The sequence below is a fragment of the Anas acuta genome, chromosome 8 (genome assembly GCF_963932015.1).
Source record: "Anas acuta chromosome 8, bAnaAcu1.1, whole genome shotgun sequence".
Lineage (NCBI taxonomy): Eukaryota > Metazoa > Chordata > Aves > Anseriformes > Anatidae > Anas > Anas acuta.
Window position 1 is genome coordinate 10,786,271 of NC_088986.1, and position 27,998 is coordinate 10,814,268.

At 47.3% G+C, this 27,998-nt stretch overlaps 1 protein-coding gene across 1 annotated transcript; it reads right to left on the reverse strand.

The window, feature by feature from the left end:
• Window positions 1-306: 306 nt before the first annotated feature.
• Window positions 307-27,997, reverse strand: DMAP1 (DNA methyltransferase 1 associated protein 1). The gene is made up of 10 exons (XM_068691355.1): window positions 27,910-27,997; window positions 27,316-27,463; window positions 24,526-24,617; window positions 23,521-23,716; window positions 19,049-19,207; window positions 17,753-17,920; window positions 16,928-17,113; window positions 14,790-14,861; window positions 3,481-3,553; window positions 307-1,646 (listed from the first exon to the last, which is right to left on the reverse strand). Exons 2-10 carry the CDS (start codon window positions 27,415-27,417, stop codon window positions 1,300-1,302), a joined length of 1,395 nt encoding a protein of 464 aa, XP_068547456.1. The 5' UTR covers window positions 27,418-27,463; window positions 27,910-27,997; the 3' UTR covers window positions 307-1,299.
• Window position 27,998: the final 1 nt, after the last annotated feature.

A 27,998-nucleotide genomic window follows, 5' to 3' on the forward strand; every position in this document is an offset into this window, starting at 1 on the left:
GTACTGAATTTGCCTTGCAGTGAATTAACTTGATTATATTTCATTCAAATATGTCAGAGACCAGGTCAGTTTAACCCTCTCTGCGCTGCCCGGGCCCACCTCTTTGTTTCCAGCTCCAGGAGGTGGCGCTGAGGAGGGACGTGGTCAGGAACACGCTGGGGGCTCCCTCCTCCTGCAGCCACAGCCACCACCACCACCGCTCTCCCTTTCCCTTGAGCCTGCTCCTTGGGAAGAGGAGGTGAGTTGTGAACCAGCCCAGGAGGTTTCCAAACCGGGACATACCCTGGACCGCACGGAGGGGTGAGATTTCAGGTGGAATGCAGTGGGAAAAAAAAGATTCAGAAGACTCCTTTGCAAACATGAACCTGTCTCGGCAGAACGCTTCCGTATGACTCCATATTGTGACAATTGAAGAGGACATTACTCAAGTCCAGATTAATGTGTCACCTCTGCCGTTGACAGATAAGGTGTTCTCAGTATCCTGCAATAATACATCATACATTTGAGAAAGTAAAGGGCTGTGACGCTACCGGGGCAGGTTGGCTGAGGCGTCGGGGATGCCACTGCGTGGAGAGGGGCAGCTTGTAGCAGGCAGTTCAGCTCAGCCGTGCCAGGGGACCGCAGGGAGGAGGGAAAGCAACCTTGGCTGACCCCAGGCGGACCCTCGGCCCTGAGGCAGTGGTGAGGGGCTGGCAGCCCACCCTTGGGGAGGCGGGGAGGAGAGAGCTGGTGATGGATTTACAGCATGCACAGGACACTGGCGCAGGGCTCGTGGTTGAAACTTCAGTGGCTTCCAGAACCCCTGGGTCTGGCTTTCCTTCCTCAGCACTGGAGGTGGGGCAGAGAAACACCCCGTTGCTCTTCAGATAGCTCTCTCCTTCCCCAGCCTCCTGCCCCAGGTAGGGCTACCCCTCAGCTCCAGGGACTTGGGCAAGTCATGGCTCATCAGATCAAGGCTGCTTTTCCCACTTGCTTCCCTCTGCTGAGCAGCCCTTATGGGGCTGTGTCTAGAAGGAAAATGCCTCAGGCCTGCAGCTGTACTGGCTTCACTGTGGCTGCCCCGGTGCAAGCTCTCGTCACCCAAAGCCTTGCTGCTTTGGTCCACGGTGGCACCCGCATCAAGCCATCTGCCTGCATGCAGGATGTAGAAAGACCTGCTGACCCCACCTATAGCACCAAGAACACTGTCCAGCACAGGAGACGAGCCCAGAGAGCACTGGGACTTGGGGAAACGGGCGTGCTGTGCTCCCTTGGACGCGCACGCCTGGAGGGAGAGCAGGGCAGCGTCCCCAGCGCTCGTCAGGGCATCTGCGTCGGAGACCTGAGTGCTCCCTGTTCTGCCCCCCCGACCTTCCTCCTCACCGAGTTGGGGGTCAGTGGTGCTCCTACTACATCAATGATCTGGTCCTTGGCATCTCCCTTGCCCTCCTCCATGCCGAGCCCTGCCTGGCCATCTGGATGGGCACCTTCCGCACTGAGGGGGCCGATACTGCCAGCTTTGGCCAGCGCCTCATAGCGGTGCCGTAACATCTGCAGCTCGTATTCACAGTTGGCAAAGGCTTGCTTCAGCTCGTACAGCAGCACCAGGTCACTCCGCAGCTCGTTGAACATCTGCACGATCTCCTCCGTGGGCATCGGGTTGAGATCTAGGGAGGAAAAGGGGTCCTGTTAAACACCCGGAGCAGCAACCCCGTGTCAGAAGATCCCCAGAAAGGTCCTGGCTGCCCAGTTCACTCCCACAAGGATGTGCCAGGAGCCTCACTCCCATCATGTGGTTCATTAGCAGCTGGCATCCAGAACAGCCGAATACCTGGAATTTTCAGGCTGTCCTTTGGCTCTGGCCAAGGACTAAGGGTGAACCTGCTAAGTCCAGGACTCACCAAGTGAAGGGTGAAGAAAGACTGAGATCAGATCAGCCCAGAAGGCAGAACCTTGCTACCTAGGGGCTCATATAATAGGAGCAAGTCCTTAGACACTGTTGCAGAAGACAGAAGAGCTCCTGGTGTCCCCTGTGCACGCACCAACAAGGAGCAGATGGGCTGAGCTCTCTCACCACTGCTCCTCCCAGAGCAGGGAGGCACAGAACTGGGGTGCTGCCTTACCAGCACACCTTAACACAGACCTGAACAGGGCCCTGGCCTCATGACCCCAAACCACTAGCAATGTGTTCACCCACTCAAAGCCCAGGTGGTTTTTCTGCACTCTACAGCACAACAGGGCTGGAGCTCCAGGAAACCCTTGAGATGTGTGCATTTTATAAAGCTGGAGTGGGGAGTCAGAAACCCCTCCTTACCCTCATGGAAAGTGGGCTTTAAGAGGCACTCAGATCCTTCCAAAGGCTTCCCTAGCAAGCTCAGCTGGCACTCTTTCAGCTTCAATCCTGCCATTCCACTAAACACTTTTACACTCCAATTAATCTCCTTCCATCTCTCTCTCCTTTATTGTCAGTCAAAAGATCTACCTATTTTTCCCTGGGCTACGGACTGCTTTTAACGGGAAAAAAAAATGACAGTAACTCCCTTAGTTTTAAAGCAGAGAGGGGAAATCACCCGGGTTGAGCTGCTTTTACCAGCTACAGGAGGCTTTCGAAACTGCACACAGTCTCTGAGGCAACGTATCAAGCCACAGACCAGTTGGCCCAAAAAACTAACAAGAGCTAACAGAAAGAAGTCAGGGCTGGGAGCGGGTTCAGTCAGCTCTTATAAATCACCGTAAGGCTTTTTTTTTTTTTTTTTTAATTCCTGCAGACACAATGCAGGGGAAAAAGGACCTCAGGTGTCTAATCAAGGGGCACTGCATGCTGGGACCTGTAGTACCTGCGAACCACACTTGCTGCATGGAGGGCAGCAGCTGACCATGGGCTGCACCGCTTCCCCTCTGACTACGAGTGGGTATTGTACGTGGCAAGCAAACCCTTCTTTCTGCTGCTAAGACACTAGAGTTCAAGAGTGAGGGATGTGTGTTTACTTGCCTTTCAGCAGAGGTGCTCCAGATTTTCACACAGCATGCAGCCTATAAAGGGGGGATGAACAGTCCCAGACGCATTTTGGACTTGCCACCGTGAGCAGTAAATTAAGAGGAAACGAAGCTTGAAAGCAAGACAGGGCAGCCCTGAACAATGCGCGTGCCATGGTCACTAACACACTTAGAAGTACCTCTCCCGGCAAGGCTGAGATTTGCCTTCCTAATACTGTGCTGCCTCTCTTGATGGTTAAAAAGGCCCAAACAAGAGAGAAACAAAGGGTCTTTTAAAACATTTTTCTACTGGGAGGAAAGAAAAAAACCCTGTGCATCTTGTTCTGGCTTTTACCCTCTCTCTTTCTTTTTTTTTTTTTTTTAAACACATAAAATATTTTAAAAACCATTCACATACTGTTATTCAAGAAACTGGCTGTATTACTAGGGGAAAAAATAGCCCATCTCAAGAACAAAGGCTAGCTCTGTGTGTCTCTTTCTCTCTCGCGTGCCCCCTTTACTCACCTACTCCGAGTTCCATCAGCATCTGCTCCAGGGCTTTAATCTTCTTCTGTCCCACCGAGCTTGGCAGTTTCATCTGGAACACAAAGGTAACAGAGCCACACAGCTCAGAGATAGCCCTCACTCACAGCCGTCTAGTTCAAAAGGCAAGAGAGCTTTTCTTTTTATAGTGCAGGGGGAACAAAAAAAGAAAGGGAGAGAAAGGAAAATCAAGTGGTAAGAGAAGGAGACAGGGGCTGAAAGTTTTCAGACTAGGTCCGAGGGCAGGTATTGAAAAGCCTGGTCGCGAGGGCTTTTATTTTCTCTCTCGTGTGTGTGCAAGACACGCTGTTTTACAGTTTCCATGTGTCACTGAATTAACAACAAAAGTTCTTCTTGGCTTCAAAACCTCTCCCGCGGTGCCCAGCCCATCAAAGGGCTCATTTACACAGTGGCTAATGTGCAATGCTGCCCTACTTTATTCGCTTTAGCCGGCCTGATTAGACTCATGCGCTAACAGACTCACTTCTCCTTTTACCTGCTGAGCCCCAGACCTGTGGGATTCATTTACAGAGCAGGCTTTATAACAAAGGGGAGAGACAGAGAGAGCACAGTTACTTGACTGGCGGAAGTGTGAACACACATTTACATCGGAGCTAAGGGGCTAGGTGAGAGAGGAAGCATCAGATGTGAGCTATGAAAGGCAAGCGGAGCTGGCCAGGAGAGGAAGAATGCATACACTTAGCAGGGTCCTTCCTCTGCATTCATTTGGGCTCTGGCAGGAGTGCTGGCTGCTCAGACCAAGCATTTAATAGATTACAAGCTGCACGAACGCAGCTGGCACAATATGGCAGGGAGAACAGGGCTCCGAGCCCCGTGGATACAGCCGAGAACGAACGAAAGCGCATCCTTTCCTCGACGGTGCTAAAAGGCAGAGCAGGGGAGAGCTGAGTCACAGCACAGCAGCCTCAAACACCTCGCTGCAACACCTCCACGGGCTGCCCCTCCGCATCCAGCCCTCCCAAGGTGACCCCACAGCTGCACCTGGGCAGCACCACCCTAACAAAGCCTGCAGCTGCCCTTTCAACAGCCAAGAGGTGAAAGCTGCCCGCAGCCACCCTGCTTATGGATCAGTAGCCCCAGCGTCTGCCAAGCCAACCATGAGCCTGCATCACTGGCCTAGGAAGGAGCTGAGGGAGGAGCCACTCTTTACAGCACCTTAAAACTGGATGTGATGGTCGCCTTACATCCCGTAAGCCACTGGTTAAAGTTCCCCAAAACAGACAGCCCGGTATCAGTTTCCCAAATTACACACCTTTCCTGCAGTGCTGCCCCAGAGCAAGCCCTAAAATGAAAACAGACACCACCTGCATCTTCTGAGTTCCTCAGACAGCAGCACCTGCACACCCAAGGGGTGAGAACACCAACCTCAACCCTGCCACAGCTGGATATGGCCCATCGCAGCTCCACAACCCAGTGCAAGGCTGGAAAACCTGCCTTCTCCATCCCATCTTTTCAGATAAAAACCCAGAGTACAGCTGCTACACAGCACCCCGGGGAACAGGCCTTTCACAGTCTGCTCTAGAAAGCATCTCATCCTTTTGCTGGATATTATCACCACAATAGACTCCAGCAAAGGACAAGGTCTACCACCAGGGGAGAATTTCAAAGAAAAATGCCTGCTCCAAGGGATGCAAAAGGAGCATTAGGGAAAGAAGAAAATCTACCCCTGTGCAAACAGCAGCAAGAGTAAAGACTGGAGGCCACCTCTGTCCTATTTTTATACCCCAAGGGTCTCTGGCTCAGCATTGGGGTTTCAGCACAGTACTTCTGAGACCAAGTCTTTATGGAAAGGAAAAAGGCAGCCCAGAGAACTGGGGCTGGAGACGATAGACAGGAGGTCTGGGTTTGTTGGCTGTAGGAAGAGCACAAGCTGCTCCCCTAGGAGGCTCTCACGAGCTCAAGGAACTATTAGCAATACACACGACTGCTCCAGCAAAGCCTTCGAGTGGAACATCATGTGTGTCCTGCTCACGTCTGATGGGAGCCCGGTCAACAAACACTGAGCCAAGGTCTTTACTCACGCTCCTGCAGATCAGAGGATGGGGAGGGGAGAGGCAGGACAAGGTAATTTAACTGCAAAGAAAGGAGCACTGGGGATGCTGAGGAGCGGGGCTGTTTGTTTAGTTTAAAAACACATCAATTAAGCTTCCTTTTAATTCAGGCAGGAGGATCTGGCCTGCCAACAGGAAGGCTTCATTGGTTTCTCAAAGCAAGAGTATATTTTAATTTTACCATCATTAAGAAAATGTTATGATTTATGTGGCTGCTGTCAGACTAATATCTTTAGAATTTAGCTGGCTAAGCCAATTCATCTCTAAGACTGATGAAGGCTGATTGCTCTCTATGCAAAATGTATTAAAACTAAATGAGCAGTCTATTACTCAAACGCTGCTGATAATCTGTTAGCCAGGGTCCGTTAGCTGGGCTGCCGTGTTGCAGGGGAGAACTCTTTGTGTCCCGTGAGGCTCAGGCAGGCCCAGGCTGACTTTGGCAAGCCCTTCTTTGTGCTGGTGTTTGCAGCAGGTGGCCACAGATGCAGCAGCGTGCTGGAAACGATGCCTCAGCTGCCCTCGAGGACCACAGCGCACAGAACAGCTCTCTGGCTATGGATGTGTGAGCCTGGACATGTGGTTTGTGAAGGCCCCGTCTCTGCCTTACTGAAAACACCACCCAGGCAGTCTCGTTGCTCACACCACAGCTCCTGGGATGATCTTGGCATTGTCACGGATCCAGCCCTCTGCAGGGGCTGAGGAAAAAGATGTTCCTCGGAGAACTCCAGCAAGCAACCACAGCTTCCGAGGTGAATGGCATTTGCCCTTTTCTTTCCTTCCTTACACAGGACTATTATTGTTATTTATTATCTTTAAAGTCCCCATGTAATAATAATACCCGGGAAACGGATTGCTCTAGTCAGAAAACTGATTAGCTGGGATTTTTGAGGTTACTATATTTCGGATGCTCTTCTCCTCTGACAGCCTCTCCCTACAGCCCTGTTTGCTCCACCAGCCTGTGCTTATAATTACACCAACGTCGCTTTTGATTTAAGGACTGCAATCTTTTGTCCTGGCTATAAACAACCTGCACTAAACACATGAACTGTGTGTATCAAGAGAAAAATAAATAAAGGGCTACAGAAAATTGCGTGAATCAACAGCACGGAGCCCTGGCGTCAGAGCCCCCCTGGAGGAGGAGGGCACCGCTCAGGAATTTGGGTCGTGCAGATGGAACAGATGAGCACAGCACCCACCTCACTTCAGCGCAGGGCTGGGCAGACCTGGGCTTGGCCAGATCTCTGCAGAATGCTCTCACGGCCGAGTCCCCTCGAGCTTCTCAGTGATGCAGGATTTTCTACGCCTTTACTTAACGTTCTGCCAACAAAACCTCGCTAATTCACACTAATGACTGGGAGACCTACTGCAAATTAATTGTTAATTGGCCAAATTCATTAGATGAACAAACATGGTAAGAAATAACTGAAGATACAGCCTCCCCAAATAGACTGGCTTCATTTGTTTGTGTTTGTCGTTCAATTTTCATGATTTATGGTAATACTTCTAAGCGTAGTCATAAATGTATTTGAGCATATTTTGGAAGAGTAATGAAGCCTACGTAGCAGCAGAGCTTGCAGCACGCTGCCCTGCTGTGTCTTCCTCTCCTGGCCAGCACCACCACCTGGCAGGTACAGATTGCCATGGGCATCTGCATTAGGAATGGGATGGGTTTGCACAATCTACAAGGACAGATTCAGCCGGATCCCACACGTGATTACATCTCTGTGGTCATCTTAAACGTTCTGCTCTCTCAGTTTACTGCTTTCCTCGTAAATGCTCCATTTTTGGTGCTCACAGCATCCAAAAAGTCCCACTTTGGTGTCGAAACTTTTTGTTTGGTCTCTCACCAAAATGATTTATCAGCAGTTACTCGGACATTTTATATGCACGCTCCCTGATGCTGCACTTCAATCCATTTTAATTCAATTTCAAGACAGTCTTTTCCTTAAACTCACCATTCCCCACCCCTAAACAATATGACTGTCCTAAAACCGTTAATCCTAAAAACTCCACACTTCTGACCTGTGTCTGTACAGCTATAAACTGTGGTTTTATGCACCAGCACCGTTGTTCAGCATTATAATACAGCTCACTGACATTGAAAACCACCTTCTTCATGGATTTCAGCAGCAATTCAAGAAAACTTTCTCATTAGGCACTTTCTTCATGGATGTCTTTAGAGTACTGAATTGCTTAGTGGGTTTCCAGGAAGAAGGAGCGCTGAAGTTTCAGATGAATAATGCTTTTTGCATTTTCTGGCTGAAGATGGGGAAAGAAGGTCAACCTTTTCCCGTCTGCATGGCTCTACTCTGCAGGAGCAGAGAGCCTCTCCACTTCTGCACAGTTTTAAGACTCAAGGAAGAACCATATTAAGTATTCTCGCCTTAGAGCTCCGGAATTTAAAAAAACCCCGACAGAGAAATTCAATTTCAGGTATGAATGTGCACATTTCTGGAAATTTGAAGTGCTTAACTGCTCAGAACTAAAGTCCTACAATGAGAAGTGGATGGGTAATTGCAACGGATATATGCAAAACTAAGAAAAGTTTGAAATTATACAGGTATTCCCTGCCTCAATGAGCATATAAGCTACCCCCTGCCCAAGCTTACAGCCATAGACCCCATGCCTTACGTCAGTGCCTGCTGATCTGCCAAACTAAGATTTAGGATTACAAAAAAATCGCACTGCTCTGCCATCTCTACTATGCTATGTAACACATTAAGCACAACGATCACTTTGGGATGGCACGTGACCATCGACTTGCTCCATCAGTGAGGCTTAATGCTAAATAAACCAACCTTTTAAGAAGAAAACATGTCTATATTAACTTATGTAAATGGTTATTTCAGGTGTTTTTTTTAGACTGAAGTAAGACATACCTCACAAATTCCCAAACCAATTGTGCATAAACATAAATTCTGTACCTGAATCCTCCTAGTAAATTAAACCAGTTTTACTTGTTAGAGGAATATACCTAGTAATAGCTTTGTCAAGGATGATGGAGGCCAACAGGTCCCAGAGAAGTGCAGAATACTCAGGCACATGGCAAGGAATCAGCTCATTGATCCTAGAAACATTATTGCACCGTTATGCATCTATAGCACTGACTCAGGGGTAAGGCTGAGAGACTTCCCGAAGGGGCCAAAGGTCCTGAAGCATCAATGGCTCAACACGATGAGCTTTTACCCATGCGGGTAAAAAGGTCTTCAAGGTTTCTGTACCATCTTACCCTTTCCCCCCAGGATGCTCTGATCCAGTGGCTGCTCTAGTGCGAGGTGCGCCTGCCCATGGCAGGGGGGTCGGAACAAAATGATTTAAAGTCCCTTCCAACTCAAACCATTCTATGATTCTAAAAGGAGAATAACTTGGAATCAACATGAATAACCTGGAAACAGAGTCAGTTTTCTCCCAGTTTGGCATCCAGGTTGTGACAAGAAACAAGGCACCTGAGAAGACAAAGAACTCACACCGTGAAAGGGCTGCCTGTCGTTTAGGAGACGGCGATCCTTCCCCTTAAAAGCCTTGTGCCTTAAGTAAATACATTGCAAGTCTGGTAAAAATAAAAGGGCTACAGGAAGTGTTTGCATAGGGAAAAAACAGTAAAATACATGGTGCAGAAGAAAGAAATGCAAAGGACATTTTTACTGGACGGTGTTTTACATTAAAAGCACGTTAGCAGTACCACACTACAGTACAGACCTGCAGATTCCCAGGTAACCCTGCCCTGCCGCTCTGTACAGGTGTAAAATCAAGTTGAAGCCTGTAAAGGTGACTCCCAGGAATGGCTGCATGGTCCCTAACCAAATAAAAAGCACAGACACGTGTGCTGTGGTTACAGGGAGGGCCCTAAGAAAGGAGGTGGCACTGTGATGACAGCCTCACACAGCACAAGGGTATTGTGAGAACTCCCACATCAGACACACACCCAAGAAACTAGCAAAAACATGCACTTAGTCTTGAATTTATGTTGCTTTTCCTTTAAATAATTTAACTGAAACTACGCTCACACAAATACAAGAAAAAAAAGCACAGTGACTGATTACACTCCAATCATTACACTGGTTAAGCTAATGAAAGAAAAAAGAAATATATAAGTTGCTTCGCATGAGTTACATACAATCAGGGTGCCTGACAAATGACACCCAGACTCTGTCACTATGTGCACACAAAGGTGACAAAATAAAGGCATTTCAAATCCACCCAGGACTGGCAGACAAAGGTCCCAAAGTCCTGGTGCTGCCCAGTGTTTAGTAGCTGATGATCCAACATAGACAGAACACGCCTCTTCTTTGTTAGCTACAGCCTGTCCACCTCCTGAGAAGACTGTCCTTTCCAGAACTATCATTTATTTTAGCAGACCCCATTACCACATCCAGAGTGTGTTCTTTTTACCTGAGAACCTACTAAGGCTTTGGTCCATCTGCTTTCCCACAGCAGATTTCCACGAAAGAGGTGACAGATGAATTTTTCTTCCAGCAATTTAACATTAACTGCCCTGCAGCTCAGCTAAGAACGAGAGCAAAGGAAGGGTGCTGGATTCACCTTCCCTCCTTCATTTAAGATTTTGTATCCTTTTGTTGTTCTTTATAAATACTCCGATATTTTCATCTCGTTTCACTCTTTACAGACATGCATTTAATTAGGAAACGCACCAGCACTCACTTAACCCTAATTAAAGGGCATGTAATACAACATAGAGATGGCAATGCCTCAACATTAATTTGATCCAGCTTGCATCATTTGTTCCTAACTTTATTCACAGAAATGAGGACACTACCTTCCTCTCATGCCTCTGTCAGGCTCCCCATGGAAATTACTCTCTCCCACTCTTGCAAAGAGTGCAAAATTTACAACTTCACTCTTGAAAAACTGCTAGCAGAAGCAACAAGCACATTTCAGCTAACTAATCCATGGGAAGGTCGGAGCTGGCAACATAAACTTTCCTAACTAATAAGGGAATGCTGATCTCCATCAGACTGTCCTACCAGGATGCCTTGGACCGCAATCGATACAAAACAAATACATTATTAATTGCTGCAAGTAATTAAATTTATCAAATCCAAATAAAAATAACTGATATTTTATGGAACTGCTTCCAAAGCTAAGCCTCTGAAGGGACGGTATTGATCACAGGAGGACAGACAGATGTTTCACATGTTCGCAGCCGATGAGGTCTGGGTTTGCATTAATGACAGGCAAGGAGCAGAGCCAACAGCCTGCGACGCAGAGTAAACAGGCAGTGTGCTTGGCCATTTAATTGTGGGTCAGATCAAATACAGAGAATAAACACACATACAACCCCATCTTCCCCTCAAGCATCATTCATCCTGGAGCCGTAGTAAGCACTCAGTTCATACTCCAAGGGAAAAGGAGAAGAAAAAAAAAAAAAGAGGAAAAGAAATCACACATATGCATCGCCCCCCACTACCACAGTAAATTCTTATTCGTTAATCAGTGCTAAAAAACAAAAACGCTCAGCTGGCTAATAAATATTTAAAAGCTGGTGAGTGTGAAAATTTGAATCAATGGGTACTAAAGCTGTACTTGAAATTTTCCTTCCTCCACTTTTTTAATTGGTTCAACAGGCAATTTGTCTACAAGATGCTAGTTAGCAGAAAGGGTCAGGCTGCTGGCTGAAAGCCTTTTCTGAGACGGTGGCCAGCTCTGAATGACTGAGCTGGAGCATCCCTCAGTCCCTTCTGTGGGCTGAGATCTCTACAAACGCCTTTTTACCCTCAAGTTTTGTTTTGTTACCGGATGAGGCATCACTCAATCAATTCTCTTCCAGCTCCTCAGTTTCCAAACCTGTGACAATAGGGCGAGGACGCAGACCAATACCCCAAACACGCAGGAATAGGGAGAAATGTCTACCCTTTTCCATCCATCATCTTCCTTCTTAAAAACACTGATGTGGTTATTCAATGACATTAGCTAATTATAACCTAAACCTCACAGCTAAAGCTGTGAGAGAAAATGAGCAACCCGAGGTAAAACACTCTGAGGAGATGTTAAGTATGCGAAAGCTAAGTGCTCTGAACACAATGCAGTCAAAGGTTAAACTGAAAGCTGAACACGACGTGGTACAGACACACTGTGGTGAGTTCAAAACAAACTCAGCTCTGCCCTACAGAAGCACGGCATCGCCCAGATCACAAATGTGTGGTTACTGTTGGTTTGAGTCCTGGAAAAGATTCAAGATTAATAGCTCCCATTTTCCTTTCCCTTAGGCAGGCCCTCAGCAAAGCTTTTCTCGTAGCTCCCTGCTTTCCCTTTAGTCTCTTCCTCTCCTTTCCCTCTACACATTCCCTACCCATCTCTCATTTCCTCTGGCTCTTTGGCTTTCTGCCCTCCCAGCTGAGCCGATCTGGTATAACAGGAAGTTTTCTAGAAGCAGCATTTAGAATTAATAATACATTCCTGGTGTTATTTTCATAACACAGTTTTACTAACAGCAATGGCAAAGGTGTAAAAATTCCTTTTCAGGAAACTCATGAAAAGCTTCCCCCCTTCCCAAACATCTGCTGCTGCCTCCTGTTCTCCGTGGCACCAAGGCAATGCACTGACTTGCATTAAGATGAAGCTTTTCATAATGCCCAGCTTCCTCCTGCCATTAGAGAGCCTTGCAATCTGTGCTGTCAGGAGGCAGAGGGGAAATCCCATGCAGAGCAAGGGCACAGGGGCTGTGGCCTTCTTTGCCTGTGGCCACAGCCCTATGGAGAACAATAGGAGACTGAAGCCATTGTGATAGAAGGCAGCTTGTCGAACTCACTGGAGAAGAGATTACTCTTCAGCATCTGCTGAAGGAGAAACTTTCAGTTATGAAGAATAATGGCTGTAAGTGACCATTAATCCTAGAAAAAATAAAAGTCTTCAAATTCAGCCTGCGCATAAGATTTTTGTAAGCTTTAACAACAGGGGGAATTTGAAAAGCCTGGGCTATTGTCATAAAAGCTACTGGGAACAAATTTAGCAGAATACAGACTGCTAACTTTTTCTTCAAAGACTAATTTCTATATATTAATTTTAACTTATCAGACTAATTGTAAATCCTTGGGAAAGAAAAGAATCTCTTTAATCAAAGAGCAATTGCTATTATCCTTGGGATGGTGTGATACATTTTTCACACCTGACAGAGGTTGAGTCCCTGATCTCAGTGCAAAATCCAACTTCACCTAACTATGAAGGCGTAAAGCACAGTAGCAAAGTACAAAATAAAAAAGGACAATAAAAGCCTTTAGGTGAAGAACCCTTCAGGTCCTCAGGCAAAAGAACTTACTGCAGGATATCACAAGCCTTTAGAAATCATTTTCCAATGTGTTCAGGGCAAAATATCTCATGCTGAATGCTGCCAGAGCACAGGTTTCCAACACAGCACCCCATTTCCTCACCTAGTCCTAGCCAGCTCCCACTCTTATCAATGCAACACCACTGCTGTGTAGAGGGTTTGTCTCAGAAAACCCACAAGTAAAATATTCATATTAGCATGGACAGTCAACTCCACTTTATACCACTTAGCACTTCAGCATCTCTCTCCAGTTCAAAAGGCCTGTCCTGACCTCATGTAATTAATTCTCCCCATCACCCATATGTGAAGCAAACAAATCTATTAGCTCCCATTTTTAAAAAAAGGAGAAGAATTGAATAAGCAACCCACGTGATTGACTAAAGACCACAAACGAATTCATTTGGCTGGGCGGAAGGCAGGACTCCCATTTCCAAGCATGGAAGTATTGTTTTTTTCACCTAGATCAGTCATTTGCAGTCTTTTTATATTTGCAAACCACTGGTATTTCTAACAGCAGGATTTACCTCCTTGAAAATTTCAAGCAGAGCACAGGAAGCTGCCCTAGGTCATCTCAGGAGCTTGGATACTGCAGACTGAATGTTGCTGAATCAGACTGCCATGCCTCAGCTTATCGCTGCATTTTGTAACTATTACAGAGAACAGGGAGAAGCGTGCAGCACCCATTTTCGCAAAGGCTGGGATTTGAATTGGCCTGTTCAGCACACAAATAGGCTGCTGACTTTGCCATATGGTTCCATCACTGACAGGTTATTGCTCAGCTTCTTTTTCAGGAGAAAAAAAAAAAAACAGGAAAAATCAACCATCAGTTATTAGTTTTCAAAATCCAAATCAATCTCCATAAATTACTCTATTTATCTTAGTGCCGGAGAACACATCTGCCACATCTCCATAAATCTCAACACAGGCGCTGCAGTCTTGCCCATCACTTGCTTTTTTTTTTTTTTTCCAGTTTCTCAAGGCTGTAGCCCCTTGCTTACACAGATAACCTGCAGGTGGTGGCACTTCTGTACTAAAGAGGTCCCGCAGCAGTGGCTTTGCAGGCGCAAACCACCTCTAACACGCATGTGCACCTGCAAGTCGAAGCAGCATGATCCCCAACACGTTTTTATGAACAGCCCCAGGGCATCCCCAGCAAGATCTAAAACTGTTCTGACATCAAAACAACATCCCATAAAATGTTCTTTAAAAGCAATTGAAGAAGTGAGGGCACGGAACTTACTTCTCCACCTTTGCTGCAATAACGTAACTAAGGATTATTATTTTTTTACTAGGAAAAAAAAAAAAAGCACTTGTACTAGGCAAACAAGATTTTACTGTTAAAACCCCTCTAAAAACATGCAGCCAGGCAGGCAGGTTTAACTGACTCTGTATCCCAAAAGCTGTCGCTAAGATACAGACCTCAAGTCTTGCAGATAGAACAGCAAGTTCTGTTCTCACGGATATCTGTATGACAGGATGAACAAAGGGGCTTTTCCCACAAATATTTTCCAAAGCTAAACAATGGTAATAAAAAGCCTAAAAGTCAGATGCGTTTACAGCTCTCTCTTTTTCAAGTCACAACCTGAACATGTAGTTCTTAAATTCGCCTTCTCATCTATTAACGCATGTGCTCTACAAGCCCTTTTACGTTTGGCTGCAAGCTGTGCTTGGAGCAGACAGCTCCGTTTGGGTCTGTCACGTGTGCCTAACAGCAGAGCGGGCACACCAGCAACAAACACAACAAGCTCAGGTGCCTCTGCAAGGCGATGTGCTGGCTTTCACAGAGCCCGCATTCCATGTTTCTGAGTCTCCACATTTACAGAATTCCTTTCTTATTTTAGAGGCAAGATCTTGACTTTCTTTAGCTATAAAAGGAGAACAGGCAGACTGAAAGATATTAACAGAGGTCCCAGGGGACCAGAACAACAGCCTACCCTCTGGCTTCGCAGCGTGACACCTGCAGATTTGAAGTCAGGAAACTTGATGCCAGCAGTCTCAGGAACGGCCTGAAAGAGATCGAAACAGGATGTGTTGATGGAGGAAACAAGAAACACAGGACTTGATAGAGACGCTATCTGAAGGGGAAACACTGTTTCCTATGACAGAGAACCACCTGCTGTGGCCACATGTCAGAGCTGAGGAAAGAGGAAAATCCCAAGCAAACTCACTGAGAAAAGTACTCTAGTTATAGATATCTTCAGAAAGCTTAAGCACTTTGCTAGTTTGTTTTAAATACACTGCTCTGCACAAAGCCTTGCACCCATCCAACAAGTGTAAACCCTAACCCTAAATGGTGGTACTAACGTATTTGCACAGTGCCATCCTTACCTTATGCCCATTTCACTGACTGAAACAGCCCAAGAGTTCTCTAAATCTGGGCTTCCAATTGTAAATCCTCAGTGATACAAGCTGAGAAACCTCTGTGCATGGCTGGGCATAAAAAAAAAAAAAATACCATCATCTGTGGTCAGCCCAATCAACAGAGGTACCAGGAAGAGTTTTCTAAGCATGCCCACAGTGGAAAAAGTAAATCTCTTAACTACCAACAGGGCTCATGAAATCTTAAGGGTTCTCTTTGAGCTTTGGAGGTAGCAGCCTCTCTCCCTGTATAGAGGATATAAAATAACATAATAGAGGGAGAGGGCTGCAATCCAAAACCAATCCTCCCTGCTTCCTGGGGATGAAGGTTGGCTTTCAGATGCCCTGAACTCTGCTCCCCCAGCCTGTTGCTGAACACCCTGACAGAAGCAGTGAGGGTAAATCAGGATGGCTGGCTTAGCTGAGACAACTCTGACTGCACTCAGCATAGAAGCAATTAAATGGGTTCTTTTGCCTTGCGTGCCTGTACATGCTGTAAACGCTTCAACCTCAATTGACTCTTTGGTAAATGATTTTCCTTTGTTGAAATGATGCTGATGCAGCTCCCGATTCAAATTCTTAGTTAAAATGCAATTTTTTTCTTAACATTTCCCGGCTATGGTTGGTAATTGACTCCTAATGGACTCTGTCATGGTTGAAATGATGCTAGTGCAACAACAGAAACTGCTTCTCTGCCCACCCTGGCGTGCCTATCCAGTGCAAGCCTACAGACAGGCACCAGCCCCGCAGGCAGTATTTCGGGCTAGCCTCCCTCACCTTGGCATCCTCAGCATCCTCCCAGTTCCATTCTCCATCACCACCCTTTTTTTCCCCCCCCCATGACCACCAATGAAAAGCTCCTTTATTCAGAGGGAAATAAGGCAGCAATGGGTGAGCTTTACCTGATCAGCCCTCACAGGAATTCCACGTGCAATGTCCCCAGTGCCACTGTATTCATAATGTGGGCTGGGGTAAGGTGGAGGTGAGAGGGGAGTTTTATGGTTGTGGTGGCTATTAGGCACACTTAGTTTGGCAGTAACTGTCCAGTATTCACTAATTTTCTCCCTTCTCTGCACAGACCCTTTTGGAGGAAGATGACAAGTGCTCTCTGCTGACAGTGTGGATGGACAGGAATTTCTAGGGACTAGCTGGAAATATGGTCATCTTGCTAGCCATCCACTGGATGCTTTCCAGTGGTGTTCACGTCTCTCTCGTACTGGGGAGCCCAACAGGGTTGCTCTGATCACAGCTGAGGTACACATGTTGAGCTTGGGGAGATGCTCCTGAGACCCAGGAATAGAGAAGGGAGGAGAAACACGGACCAAGAAAAGGAGGCACGTGATAAACAATGGGTCTGTGTGACAACCCTGCACAGCAGTACCAAAATACCCTTTGGAGAAGCAGAGGCAGATGTTTCTCTCTGCCATGAGGCATGAATGGCTGTCTGACACCATTTCATCCCATTTCTCAGGTAGGGAAAGGAAAATGTGACTTAAACTGGCATTTTTCAAGTGGGAGGGAGACAGCGTATCATAGTTCTCTGACAACAACTGGACAGACCATTCTGCCTTCCAAAAAATCATCCAAAAACAGATCTGCCAGAAGGCATCCACCAGCCACTCTCCCCTAAAAAGCTGGATGCTATAATTGCTGAAGCAAGCACATGCCACCCAAACAGAGCACAAAATGGGGAGAAAAAAAGAAAAATGTTTACAGGCTTCTCTGTCTCCTTCTTCTGTGGAAGCTTCTTCTTGGGAGCCTTGCGTTCGGCACGTCTCTGTTCAGTGGTGGTGTCAGCAGCTGTGATGAGTTTTTGCAGATCTTGTGTTCTCTTCTCTCTCTCTTTCTTCCTGGTTTCAATTTTGCGGAGCTCCTGAATGAGGTATTCTTCTTCTGCCACCTGCAGACAGAGCACAGAAAGGCAATGAGAGCAGCAAAGGAGGCCTAGCAATGCAAGGGGGCCATCTACTGATAACAGCTCTGCTCTGGACCAGCCTGGAAATGCCTTTAAACTCCCCTGCCTAATGTCCTGAAGACAATGTGAATTGCAGAGCACATTATGCTCCACAGCCTCGCCCTGCATCCATGGCAGTGTCAGTCTACAAACTAGCAGGTATGGCAACATCCATGGTCCACCCTTTAGCAGCAACCATGATTGATTAATCCCACCTTCAGACAAGGAGACTGAGCATAGAGAGAATAAAAAAAAAAAAAAGCCCACTTATACTGTAGTTGAAAATGCAGTGCTATGAAAAGCTGGCTCTCCACCCCAGACATAACATGTCGTTATATCTAGTATCAGCACGCCAATAAAGGTGAGAGAGACCAGTAGTCATGAACTTGTCATTAGAGTGATCTAATGACAGAAAAGAATTCTCCCTCCCAAACTGAGGAACACACAGCTGCTTAATCTCTAAGCAGAACTTAGACTGGACAAGAAAACAGCATCACCTTTCTCTTTACCACCTACGTCACCCATCTACTGACTCAAGGCTGGCATAGTTCTTGTGGGGCAGTGGTGCTCTCTTCCCCCAGATACCTGTTCTGGTGTCCTGTTGTACAGCCTTTCCAGTTGTTCCTTCCTCCTCCTCTCATGGCCAGCATCGAAGACTGGGATTTTCAGGTCTGTGCCCGGAGCTGCGCGGATGTTAGCCAGCTTGGCACAGATATGGTAATAGCGTTCCTTCAGGTCCTCCACTGACCGTTTCTGTGGAAGACATCACAAGAGGACAACATTATGAAAGAACCAAGCAAAACCTTGTACAGGATCCAGCTAAGGACCAATGGATGAAGGATGTCAGGTTGGGTGTAAGAAACAACACCTACGTGGTGGATCAGCAAGGAGCCTTGTCACAGCCTGTGGAGCCAGAGGGAAGTGGGAGTTCCTCTGAACCATGCATATTAACTGCCAGGAGTTCAAAGCCACTGCTTTAAAAACTCCCACCAGAGGGTCCAACATTACAGCTGAGGGTTAGGGAGACTACAGAAGTGAACTGCTCCAGATAAAAGGATGTAAGAAGAGTAATTGCCTAGAGAGAAGGAAATCTGCGACCAAGAAACTCTGAAAAGCACACCGGAGGCCTCCTCCGAGCTGCTGCAGACAATGGCTATTTAAGCCATAACCAAGAAGGTATCAGCTGCAACCATTCATTACCCCTCGGTTACACAGAGCCTGAGCTGTGTTCCCTCACTGCAAACACTGAAGGTGTTTGGACTGGCCAGCTGGGCAGACTCTTGTTATTCCATTTTGCTACATGCTTTTCACCTGAGCCTCCAGCTTTTGGAGCTGTTCCATGGGAACCGTATCATTCCCCTGCGTCTCCAAGAGGCAGGGAAACAGGAGATTTGGGATCACAACACCAGGGCTGCATCTTCAGCCTACTAATGATCCCTACTTCAAAGAAACAGCAGAAGCCTGCAGCTGGTCAGATCACAAGTCAGCAGTAGTAGAAGAGAAAAACCCCTGTCCCCCAGGGACCGGGAGAAGATCATTCTGCCAGGGCCAGGACTGGGACACAGGACCCTCATTTAATCAGTTAAACAAACTCCCCATCTGCCTCGTCTTCAGGGAACCACGAGTGTTCTCCTGGCAGGGACAAAGCTAACTTTCTAATAAAATGCAACAGGGAATGAGCACAAGTCACAGTGGATTTAATTACAAACAAAACAAGCAGCAATGCCCTGTGCTGGAAATTCAATATTCCTTGCTGCCAATAATTCATTATTTTCCCCTAATTAAGTTGATATAAAGGGTAATTTGCTCTCTGCAGTGCAGCAAGCCCCGCACGTGCCGTAACAGCAGGTTGCTAGCAGCACCTTGGCCCCTGGGACTCACCTTGAACTGCTGGTGATCATAGCGGTCATGAATCACCACGAAGCGCAGGTCGAAACGCCGAGCCAGGTCGAAGAGGTGGTCTGTCTCGGCTTTGGTCCATGCATCGTCGTGGAGATACATCTGGTACTCCTGCTCCGAGTAGACGGGTACCTGCACCGTCTAAGCAGGGAAGAGAAAAACGTGGCAGCTTGTTACAGCACTGCCTTTCTCTCGTGGCCAGCTGGTAGGGGCCAAAAGACTGCAGCCAAGAGCAAGAGCAGGAGGAGGCCAAAGTATCAGGCAGGCACTGCCAGGACCCTGATAGGAAGGGTAACAGAACAGGCAGAGGAATTGATAAGGAACAATATGGGATCTCTACAAACACGACATTCAGGAACTACCGCCTGGTAAGCTGAAACCTATTGCAGGTGGCAGACACAGGCAGTCACCAGCCCACATCCTGACAACAGGTTTCACAACTATCAGGCTAACGTGACAGTGAAACCAAGGCTGGGCCAGCTTCCCTCCATTCTTCCCGTACAGCAGCACCAAGACCTTGACATCAAGCACTCTGACAGCCCACTCTGCCTGGGCTGGGATATGTTCACTGCTTGAGAGGAATGGGACAAACAAGAAGTGGTGGCTCCCAGCCTTTAGCATACCTCTTGCTTTGATACACAACCTACTGCTTCCGCAGCACTGTCCACACCAAGCATGAAGATTGAAAGGCTGGGTGCTGTACAACTGAGACCTGTAAACTCAGCAAAATCTTTGCCCTTCCCTTCCTCATCCACCCTTTCCCCAGCAGAGCTAAAAACTGTCCATCCCAGGTGCCAAACCCACACCACATCCTCCAGCCTACAAAGGCTCTGAAAAGCACACCAGTGACACATGAGTACTAAAGAAACAATACAAGAGCTTACTGTGAGCCCTAGCACACGGTGAAGCAGCAGCTCAAACAAGCCTGTGCTTTTCTCCCTTACCCCTCCCGCCACTCCCATAGGGGAACCTCAGTCTGCCTGACCAGGTCCTGCCTCCACAAGAAAAAATTGTGTGCACGTAAGCAGCACGCACTCTTCAACACTTCTGTGCCCTCCTGAGTCCTACACCAGAAATCTCATCCTTGTGAATCCCAAACAGCATCTTTAGGCCCATTCTCCCATCTTTATGCTTCACACAGAAGCATAAAGGTGAAGAACAGCCCTTAGAGACAAGCTGTACCTCAGCCTTCAAGTACCGCTTCCACCAGGAGAAGCCATCCTATCAGACCCTGTAAGGATGCCCTGGATACTTCAAGATAAACATATTTTCTAGAGAAGCATACATAGAGGAAAAGAGCCAGCACAGCCCTCTGCAGTGGATGGAAAGGAGGATGGCAGTTGCCTGGTCATAGACGGGAATGAGACAAGCAAAAAGCAGTTCCCCAAACACTTCCCCAGCCACAGACAGTTCACACAGTGCAGTACCCTTCAAAGCTGCAACTTCTAGGAGTTACTTGGTTGCTCGCCCAAGTCACTTAAGGTTTTAGCACCTTGTGGCCATGCAGCTGGGAACAAGTCTCCTGTGAGAAGGTGAGCACTCGTGAGACACAAAGCCTGAGCCAACCACGAGACAGCTCTCGGTTCAAATGCAGCACAGCCATGAAAATGCAAGTATGACCCCCTCTCCCCAGGAAGGATTTCCAGCAGAAACTGGCAGGGTGTCAGCTGCACACCAAGAATACCAATCTGGAATACCAACTCGAACTCTGCTGACCCATGCTCAGGGAAGATGAACTGAAATAGGAACAAGTACAGAGACGAGCACCGAGGATGAGTAATGGGGTGGGGAACGTGCCCTCCCTCGGCAGATTGGAAGAGAAAGGAGCCTAGCAAAGGAAGCCTGAAAGGCGATCTGACTGCAAGCTTCAAGTACGCTGGGTGGAATTAAGAGAATACCCACGGGAAGAAAAGAAGAGCTGAAATACAGACAAAGAAACTGGCTTGTAAAAAAAATGCCAATTTAGCATGGAAAATTTAACCTGGAAGTGAGAAATGGAGCAAAGAGGGTCTGGAACAAACAGCTTCCCAAGGAAGCACGGGGGCAAGAAAAATCCAACCGCTTGACAAATAGAACTTGATCGCTTTATGAAAGGGACAGGATGGTGCAGGGCCTGAAAGAGCCGAGACGAAGATTCAATCGTGCAGAAAACCCCTCTCAGTCCTACATTTCACACTGTAAACTCACACAATGATGGGCTTTAAATTAGCTGAAACTGCTCAGGAAAGATCGTGGAGCCATGAGACAGCTCTGTGAAAACACCAGCACAATGCTAAGCAGTGGTGAAAAGACAAACTGAATGGTAAAAATGATTAGAAAAAGAGAAACATAGCCAAAGCACAAACCCGCCGTGCTTCCAGAACTGAAGCATGCACTCATAGCCCAGCCATTTCTACAGAAAGGATAATTGAGAACAACAAAGGGCAGATGCATGTCGCAGTACGGAGAGCACAGCACATAGCAAGGACAATTTACTACATCTTGTAACACAAGAGCTCACAGGCACGAAATGAAACACCTAGGTAGCAGTTTAAAACAAAGTGAAAGCACCTTTTCACACCACACAAAATTAACCTGCAGAACTCGTTGCCATAGAATATTCACACAGCAGATTGCTGCCCTGAACGCACCTATTATTAAACACAGATTCCAAGTTCAGAAAGCCCCAAGTTAAACGCCACCAGAAGCTAGCAAGAAATGCTCCTCTGTATTTGCTGCATTCTCATATTCTTTCTCTAAGCCTTTACCAACGGTACTCAAGAAGAGAAAGTTGGCTGAGACAAGCCTGTGCTCCAACACCAGTGAGGCTGCTTTTGCGCTCTTATTTCACAACAGATAGGAAGGATTCTGCGTGGGAGATGGGGGGCACAGAGAAAAGGCAAAGCAACTGAACAGTGCTGCAGGAGCCAAGTTAAAGAGCTTGAGTGACCAGTAAGACTACACAGTCACACAGAACAATTCTGTGACTACAAAGGAAAATGAGCTCGTGTCAAGGGGAGTGAGTGACACAGGCAGAGGTATCAAATATGCATGAAGGAACCAGCAGAAGAGCTTGGAAAAGAAAATAAAATTCCTCTGACACAGCAAATATCTGCAAAACTCCACAAGTGCCTTCTACCTTCTCAACCACAGATCCACAGCGAGGGTAACAACTCGCTGCTCATGTTATATAATGGTGCCTGTGCAGCTGGCAGCACTCTGCAGCACTAATCTAAAGGCTGCAGCCCTGCTGAAGACTTCTCTGTCTGTAAATTCACGGTACGTGATAAAGTTAAGGAAACAAGAATCATGTAATTCAACACCACACATGGCCCCCTCTGATAAACTTGGCTGAACTCAGCCAAAAACTGTTACAGAGGCAGAGTCCTGGAGACAATTACGCTCCCAAAGTCTCACACAGACAGCTAGGTAGGTGCCTTGACTAAGCGAGTCCTGTTTCAGACTTCCACCCTAGACATCAGAGAGCAGATACCACAGGAGGCTCTTACCAGCGTCCCAACAAAAGAGAAAGCATCAGTCAGAGCTGGAGCCTTCTAACATACAAGGTCAACCAAGCACTTAACTCCGCAGGAAGCCGGGCTTTGTTAGTGCTGACGCTCTGTGGGTTGCAAACTTGAAATGTTGTATACAGTTATACACAAGCAGAGCTTTTGTGGAATCATGTGATCACGCGCTTTTTTTTTTTCCTCCCTTTTCCTCTTCAGATTTGCATCACGAAGAGGGTTAAATTATGTTAGGAGGCACCCTAACTCTGTCCCTTCCTAATTTCTGAGGTCCTGACTTTGAAATACAAATCTTGATGTAGCTTCCTTTGTGCATACACACAAAAGCACTAACCACTCAAAGCAGATACATCTGGGACAAAAGACAGCAGGAGATTATAACAACACATTGTGCTAATTTAACATAAGATGCAAGGAACAGGGGACTGCACCACGCCGATACCACAGGAGCAATTTCAGAGGAACGCAGTGTAATTCAGTATCTGTGCTGGAATTTGGCCAAGAAGCTGCAAACCAGCTTTTTGGCCAACAAGCTACAAGCGAATTTTTTCATCCTGGGCAAGATAACAAGGCTTCTGACTTCAATGTCTTGCTCAGAATAGAATATCTTTTACTACCCAGAGCCTGTAATCAGGGAGAGGACGTTGGTTAAGAAGTTAATTAAATGGTACAGTGCCTCCTCGCCGTATCAGTTACTGCACCCGAGACACAGAGGTACTCTGGCAAGCTCTGACCACACGCTGAGCCCGCTTAGCTTGAAGGATTTGGAGGCTCCAGAGTCTGAGGTCGCACAGCTGTAGGCCATGCTGCTATTTAAAATGCAGTTACCAAACCGAATTCAGCCTTCACGTGTTGAAAGAACCAACTTCCCGTCTGGGCATTCAAGAGGCTGACAAAGGAGAGCTCCCTGCTGCTGTTTATAGGCTGCTGTTTGGAAGTGCTCCCACTTACTTTATTGAACCTGGCAAACGGGTAGTCCTTGCCCTCCTCTGCTGCTCTCCTCCAGTGGTAGAACATCGCCCCATCTTTTCTCGCCGGGTTGGTGAAGGGCATCCACTTCCAAGGCCGGACTTTCTTGGACCCCAGTTTTGCTTTGACAGTTCGATAACCCTGAGTTGTGTCGCTTGGCAGCAGCGGAGGCGCATCCCTGTGGTGGAAACAAGCACTGGCTGAAGAGAAGCAGGAAGCAGCCCAGGGCAAACCCAGAGAGAGTTCAGACTCGCACTCTGGAGTGGGATTTGCTACCAAAACGTCTAGGGTGGGAAAACCTGAGCTTTCTGCCAGGTTTTGCACTTCCCAGACTGCAATGCTAATATGCTCAGCTCCTCCAAGATGCTTCAGTCCTGGGTTGCATAAGAACACCTACCTCCAAACTCCTCTAAGCCAACTCTAGATCACCTCTGATATAATCTAAAGCACAGCCCAAAGCCACTAAGGTAGAAAGGATGAGAAGACTGTTAGATACTGGCAGAGAAATAATTTTCACTGCATAAATTTGAAGTCACATGCATCAGAGGACAGAACACACGGCATGGATGAACAGAATCATGAGGAAAGCCATGCAAGAGTCCTCTGGGGCAAGAGCAGAATTCATAGCAAGCCAAATACAGGCTGCAGCAGAATCTCTGATGAGAAAAAAAAATAATCAGGTGCTATACCCAGTCCCCACAAAAAATAGGATTAGATACAGAAGGATAACAACACTACCTTGTCTGCACTAGCCTATTGTGCCCATACCCGATTCATCTCATACACAAAGTAAATTCCTCAAATTCAGAGGAGAGAGGCAAGGCACTAACATCAAAGTCTAAGAGAGGAACACAAGTGGGCCAAGAACAAAGGGCAATGAATCTGGAACCAAGACTGTCCATAATTTCAAGTGGATGCTGCCCTGCCACCAAAAGCCCAGGCTATCCCCCAACCTGCAAAGATGAGCACAAGCTCCCACTCTCTTACTTTTTGTCAGAGTAGAGGAGTGCGTAAACTTCTCGGTGCATTCCTTCTGGCCTCTTAAACGTCAACGTCTCTGAAGATTTCTTGGATTTTTTCTGAAACAGAAGATTTGAATTTTAGTTTCAGACATGGCAATCCCCGAGGGAACACACAAAACCACACAGCCTGGTGCCCTGTTCCGGTTTTCACTTCTATCTGTTTTCAGACACCTTAAGTGACTCCAGGAGAGTGCCTGTTCCTGGTGGAAGACATCGGCAGACAAAGCACGCCTGCTTTCAGCGATAGCACTCACCACTACTCGGACACCTATGCAGTAGAAAACATGCACTTCAGTTGCAAGTTGAAAGCTGGCTGCAGTTTTCAGGGGCTGGTACCCTAAGGCTTTCTGCACTAGGCAAGTACTGTCTCCGTATGAAGGTATTAAACAATTTAATTGACTTCTCTAACATTTAAAGATATTAAGAAATGTCTTCCTACTCTCTTTTAGCTTCTGTCACCTTGTTCTGCAGCAACAGATCAAGCTCTTAGAGCAGCCCCATGACAAAACTACCAGAATCACCTACAGAAGTCACCCCTCATTCCTGCCTCCAGCGTCACATTTAGCCAGCAAAGATGGTTTTTGACATACCATCTTCACACTGAGAATTCGGGGCAGACAACTCAATCTTGCCCTTAAAACTTCATCAGAGTTGATGGTTTCTAAGCCACTTTCCTCCTCATACCACATACACAGCTTTATAAATACGTAATCAGCTTTGGATTCCAGTGGACACATTAGGAGCTGCATTATCAAGGTACACTTCGAGTGTGCTGGGTTTACTGAGTAATGCAGAGCATTTGGTCTAATTGTACCATCTTTCTAACTCCTTACCCTTCCCACGTGACTCCTTTTTAATGTACTTGTTTACCATATCACTAACGACTTTGAAATCAGAGTATTTTGCAACAGTAAAAACTAACACCGTAAGATAAATTATATTAAATGCTTCACCAAGCAAATTCAAAATCCCAATTAAAGAAAAAAAATCTAACAGCCTGTACTACAAGGATTTCCCATAAAACTTCACTGCAGACATCCATTACATTAGCACCTTTTCACTCCTAATCAAATACCTTTCTCCCAACTTGTCAATCACTTTGCCCAGGAGCAATGTAAGGGCAACCAAGGCAGTTACCCATGGGTCACCACATGCCCTGTTTGAATGCTGGCTTCTGGAATTCCCCCAAAGTTCCCAGATTTATTAAAAGTTAATGTCAGCAGGCCAGAGATCAGCTCAGCCAGCTCTTTTAGGAGTTGAGAACAAATTACCTAGTCCTGCTGATTTCAACATTTTTATGCCTAGTAATTTTTTTTTAAAACATTCTCAGTCACTAATGGACTGGAAACTACTTCATCATTCTCCCGTGATTTAAAGACATCAATCTGGTCCTTTTCTAATAGAGAACAGACCTATTTCCTGAGCAAATGCTGCACTGTTACTAGCAACATTTACCTCTCCATCTGATAACGGGGTATTTATGCCTTTGGTGTGATTTAGCTTCTGTACTTTGTAGAAATTCCAAACGTTTCGCTCACAGCTGCACGCAGCCTCTTGCAACACTCCTGAAACATCTCGCTGCACCTCCCCTTCCTCTCTTTTACCATTAGCCAGGCAAGTCTGAGAAGAAACCCATCTGGTCCTCTCTTCAAAAGACACAGACATCCACCAGCACTCCTTCAGCTCCCTGCCAGCTAACAGACAAACACATCTAAATCAAAGAACTCACAACTCTGAACGCTCAGTGGCACAACATCGCAGGCTGAATCCTGCCAGAGAGCGGCTCACTAGACATCAAAACAGCTGATAACTGGCAGCTTTAACACTTCAACCTTTCAATTACTGAAACTCATCAGTTTTCCACTACACCAATTATACACTGTGTACTCTATTCCCAGCCAGGCAGCCGTGAAACCATTATGTTTCTTTTCAGAAACAAACACCTCAGTGGAAGCAAGCAAGGACAGTCAAGCAGCACTTTGGGTGATGAGGGCATGTTTTGGTTTGTTTTTAAAACCAACGCACAGGCTTTACTTCAGATGAGACCATCTCTGTACCAGAGAACTGGTGACTTCCTCTCCCCCACCTCATTTCCAAACACCTTCAGGTCTCATAATCAGCTGTGAACTGGCATTCCCAGCGCGTTGCAAAGCATGGAACAGCTAAGACCTTACCTCCTGAACGCAGAAGGCAACAACATCCCGTAGCATATTACCACAGACAATGCAGCATGTGACTGCATCCTTCCTTAAGTAAACTTCCAGTTTACCAACTTGCCCACATTCCTATAGGCAACAGCTTTCCCAGTGCCCAAACAGCTTGCCCACACAAGGGCTAAGCACTTCGTTATAGGACATTTACCATTGAGCCATATCAGACAATGTTCTGCCCATCTAAAACAGGTCGGCTTTTTATTATTTACATATGCTTGGGGGCTAGATAGTAAACACACTTCCTGCTTACCCCACAAGACAGGAATTTTAGAGACAGCAGAAAACATTCTGGGGCCAGGCCCAGCTCACAAGAGCACCATTTGTACAGCTACAGCTGAAATATCCTAAACACCCCTACCCTAAGAACACTGGGAGCACAGGAGTGGGGCCCTACAGGCATTTCTGGGTATGCCTAGAGAGCATGAAAATAAACAGACCATGACAGAACGTGCTTTCTTCCACCCTTCTTCAAGCACCCACCACACACAAGGCCAGCCAGCACCCAGCAGAGGAGCTGCAGCTGTTAGGGTATCACATTTTACCTTATCCGAGTTGATGATGTCCTTCTTGTTGATGGTGCCCGTGTTCTCCGACTCCACTCCCCCCAGCTCCAGGATGTCCCGCACGTCCGCTCCCGTCGCCATCGCGCCGGCTGCCCGCTCACCTCCACCACCGCCGTCCTGTCCAGCTCTGGGGGGGGAAAACCGAGGAGTTGGGGTTAGCGGGGCCCTCCTGGGGGTGGGCTGGCACCATAAAACCCATAGATACACCCCCAGAGACACACATACACACAGACACATGGAGGTACACGTGTGCACACACCTGTACACACATATATACACATATATACACGTATAACGCACCTATATACACATAGCTATGTATATACCCGTACATACACACACACCCCCCCCCAGGCCCCCTCCTAGGCCTCCTCCTGCCCCCCCCCCCGACCGCCTCCCCCCCCCCAGGCCCAATACCGGGTCCCGGGACCCAGCCAGCCCCGCGATGCCGGCACACCGAGACCCCAGCCGCTCAGAGGGAGGCCCGGGGGTGCCGCAGAGCCCCTCCCGCCGCCCCCGGTGCCCGCAGCCCCCCGCAGGCCGCCCCGGGCCCGCTGCCGGCGCCGCTCTCACCCGCGCCGGCTGGGCGGCCAGCGGCACGGTGCGTCCCTCACGGCGCTCCGGGCACTTCCGCTTCCGGTCCCGCCGAGAGGCGCCCGGAA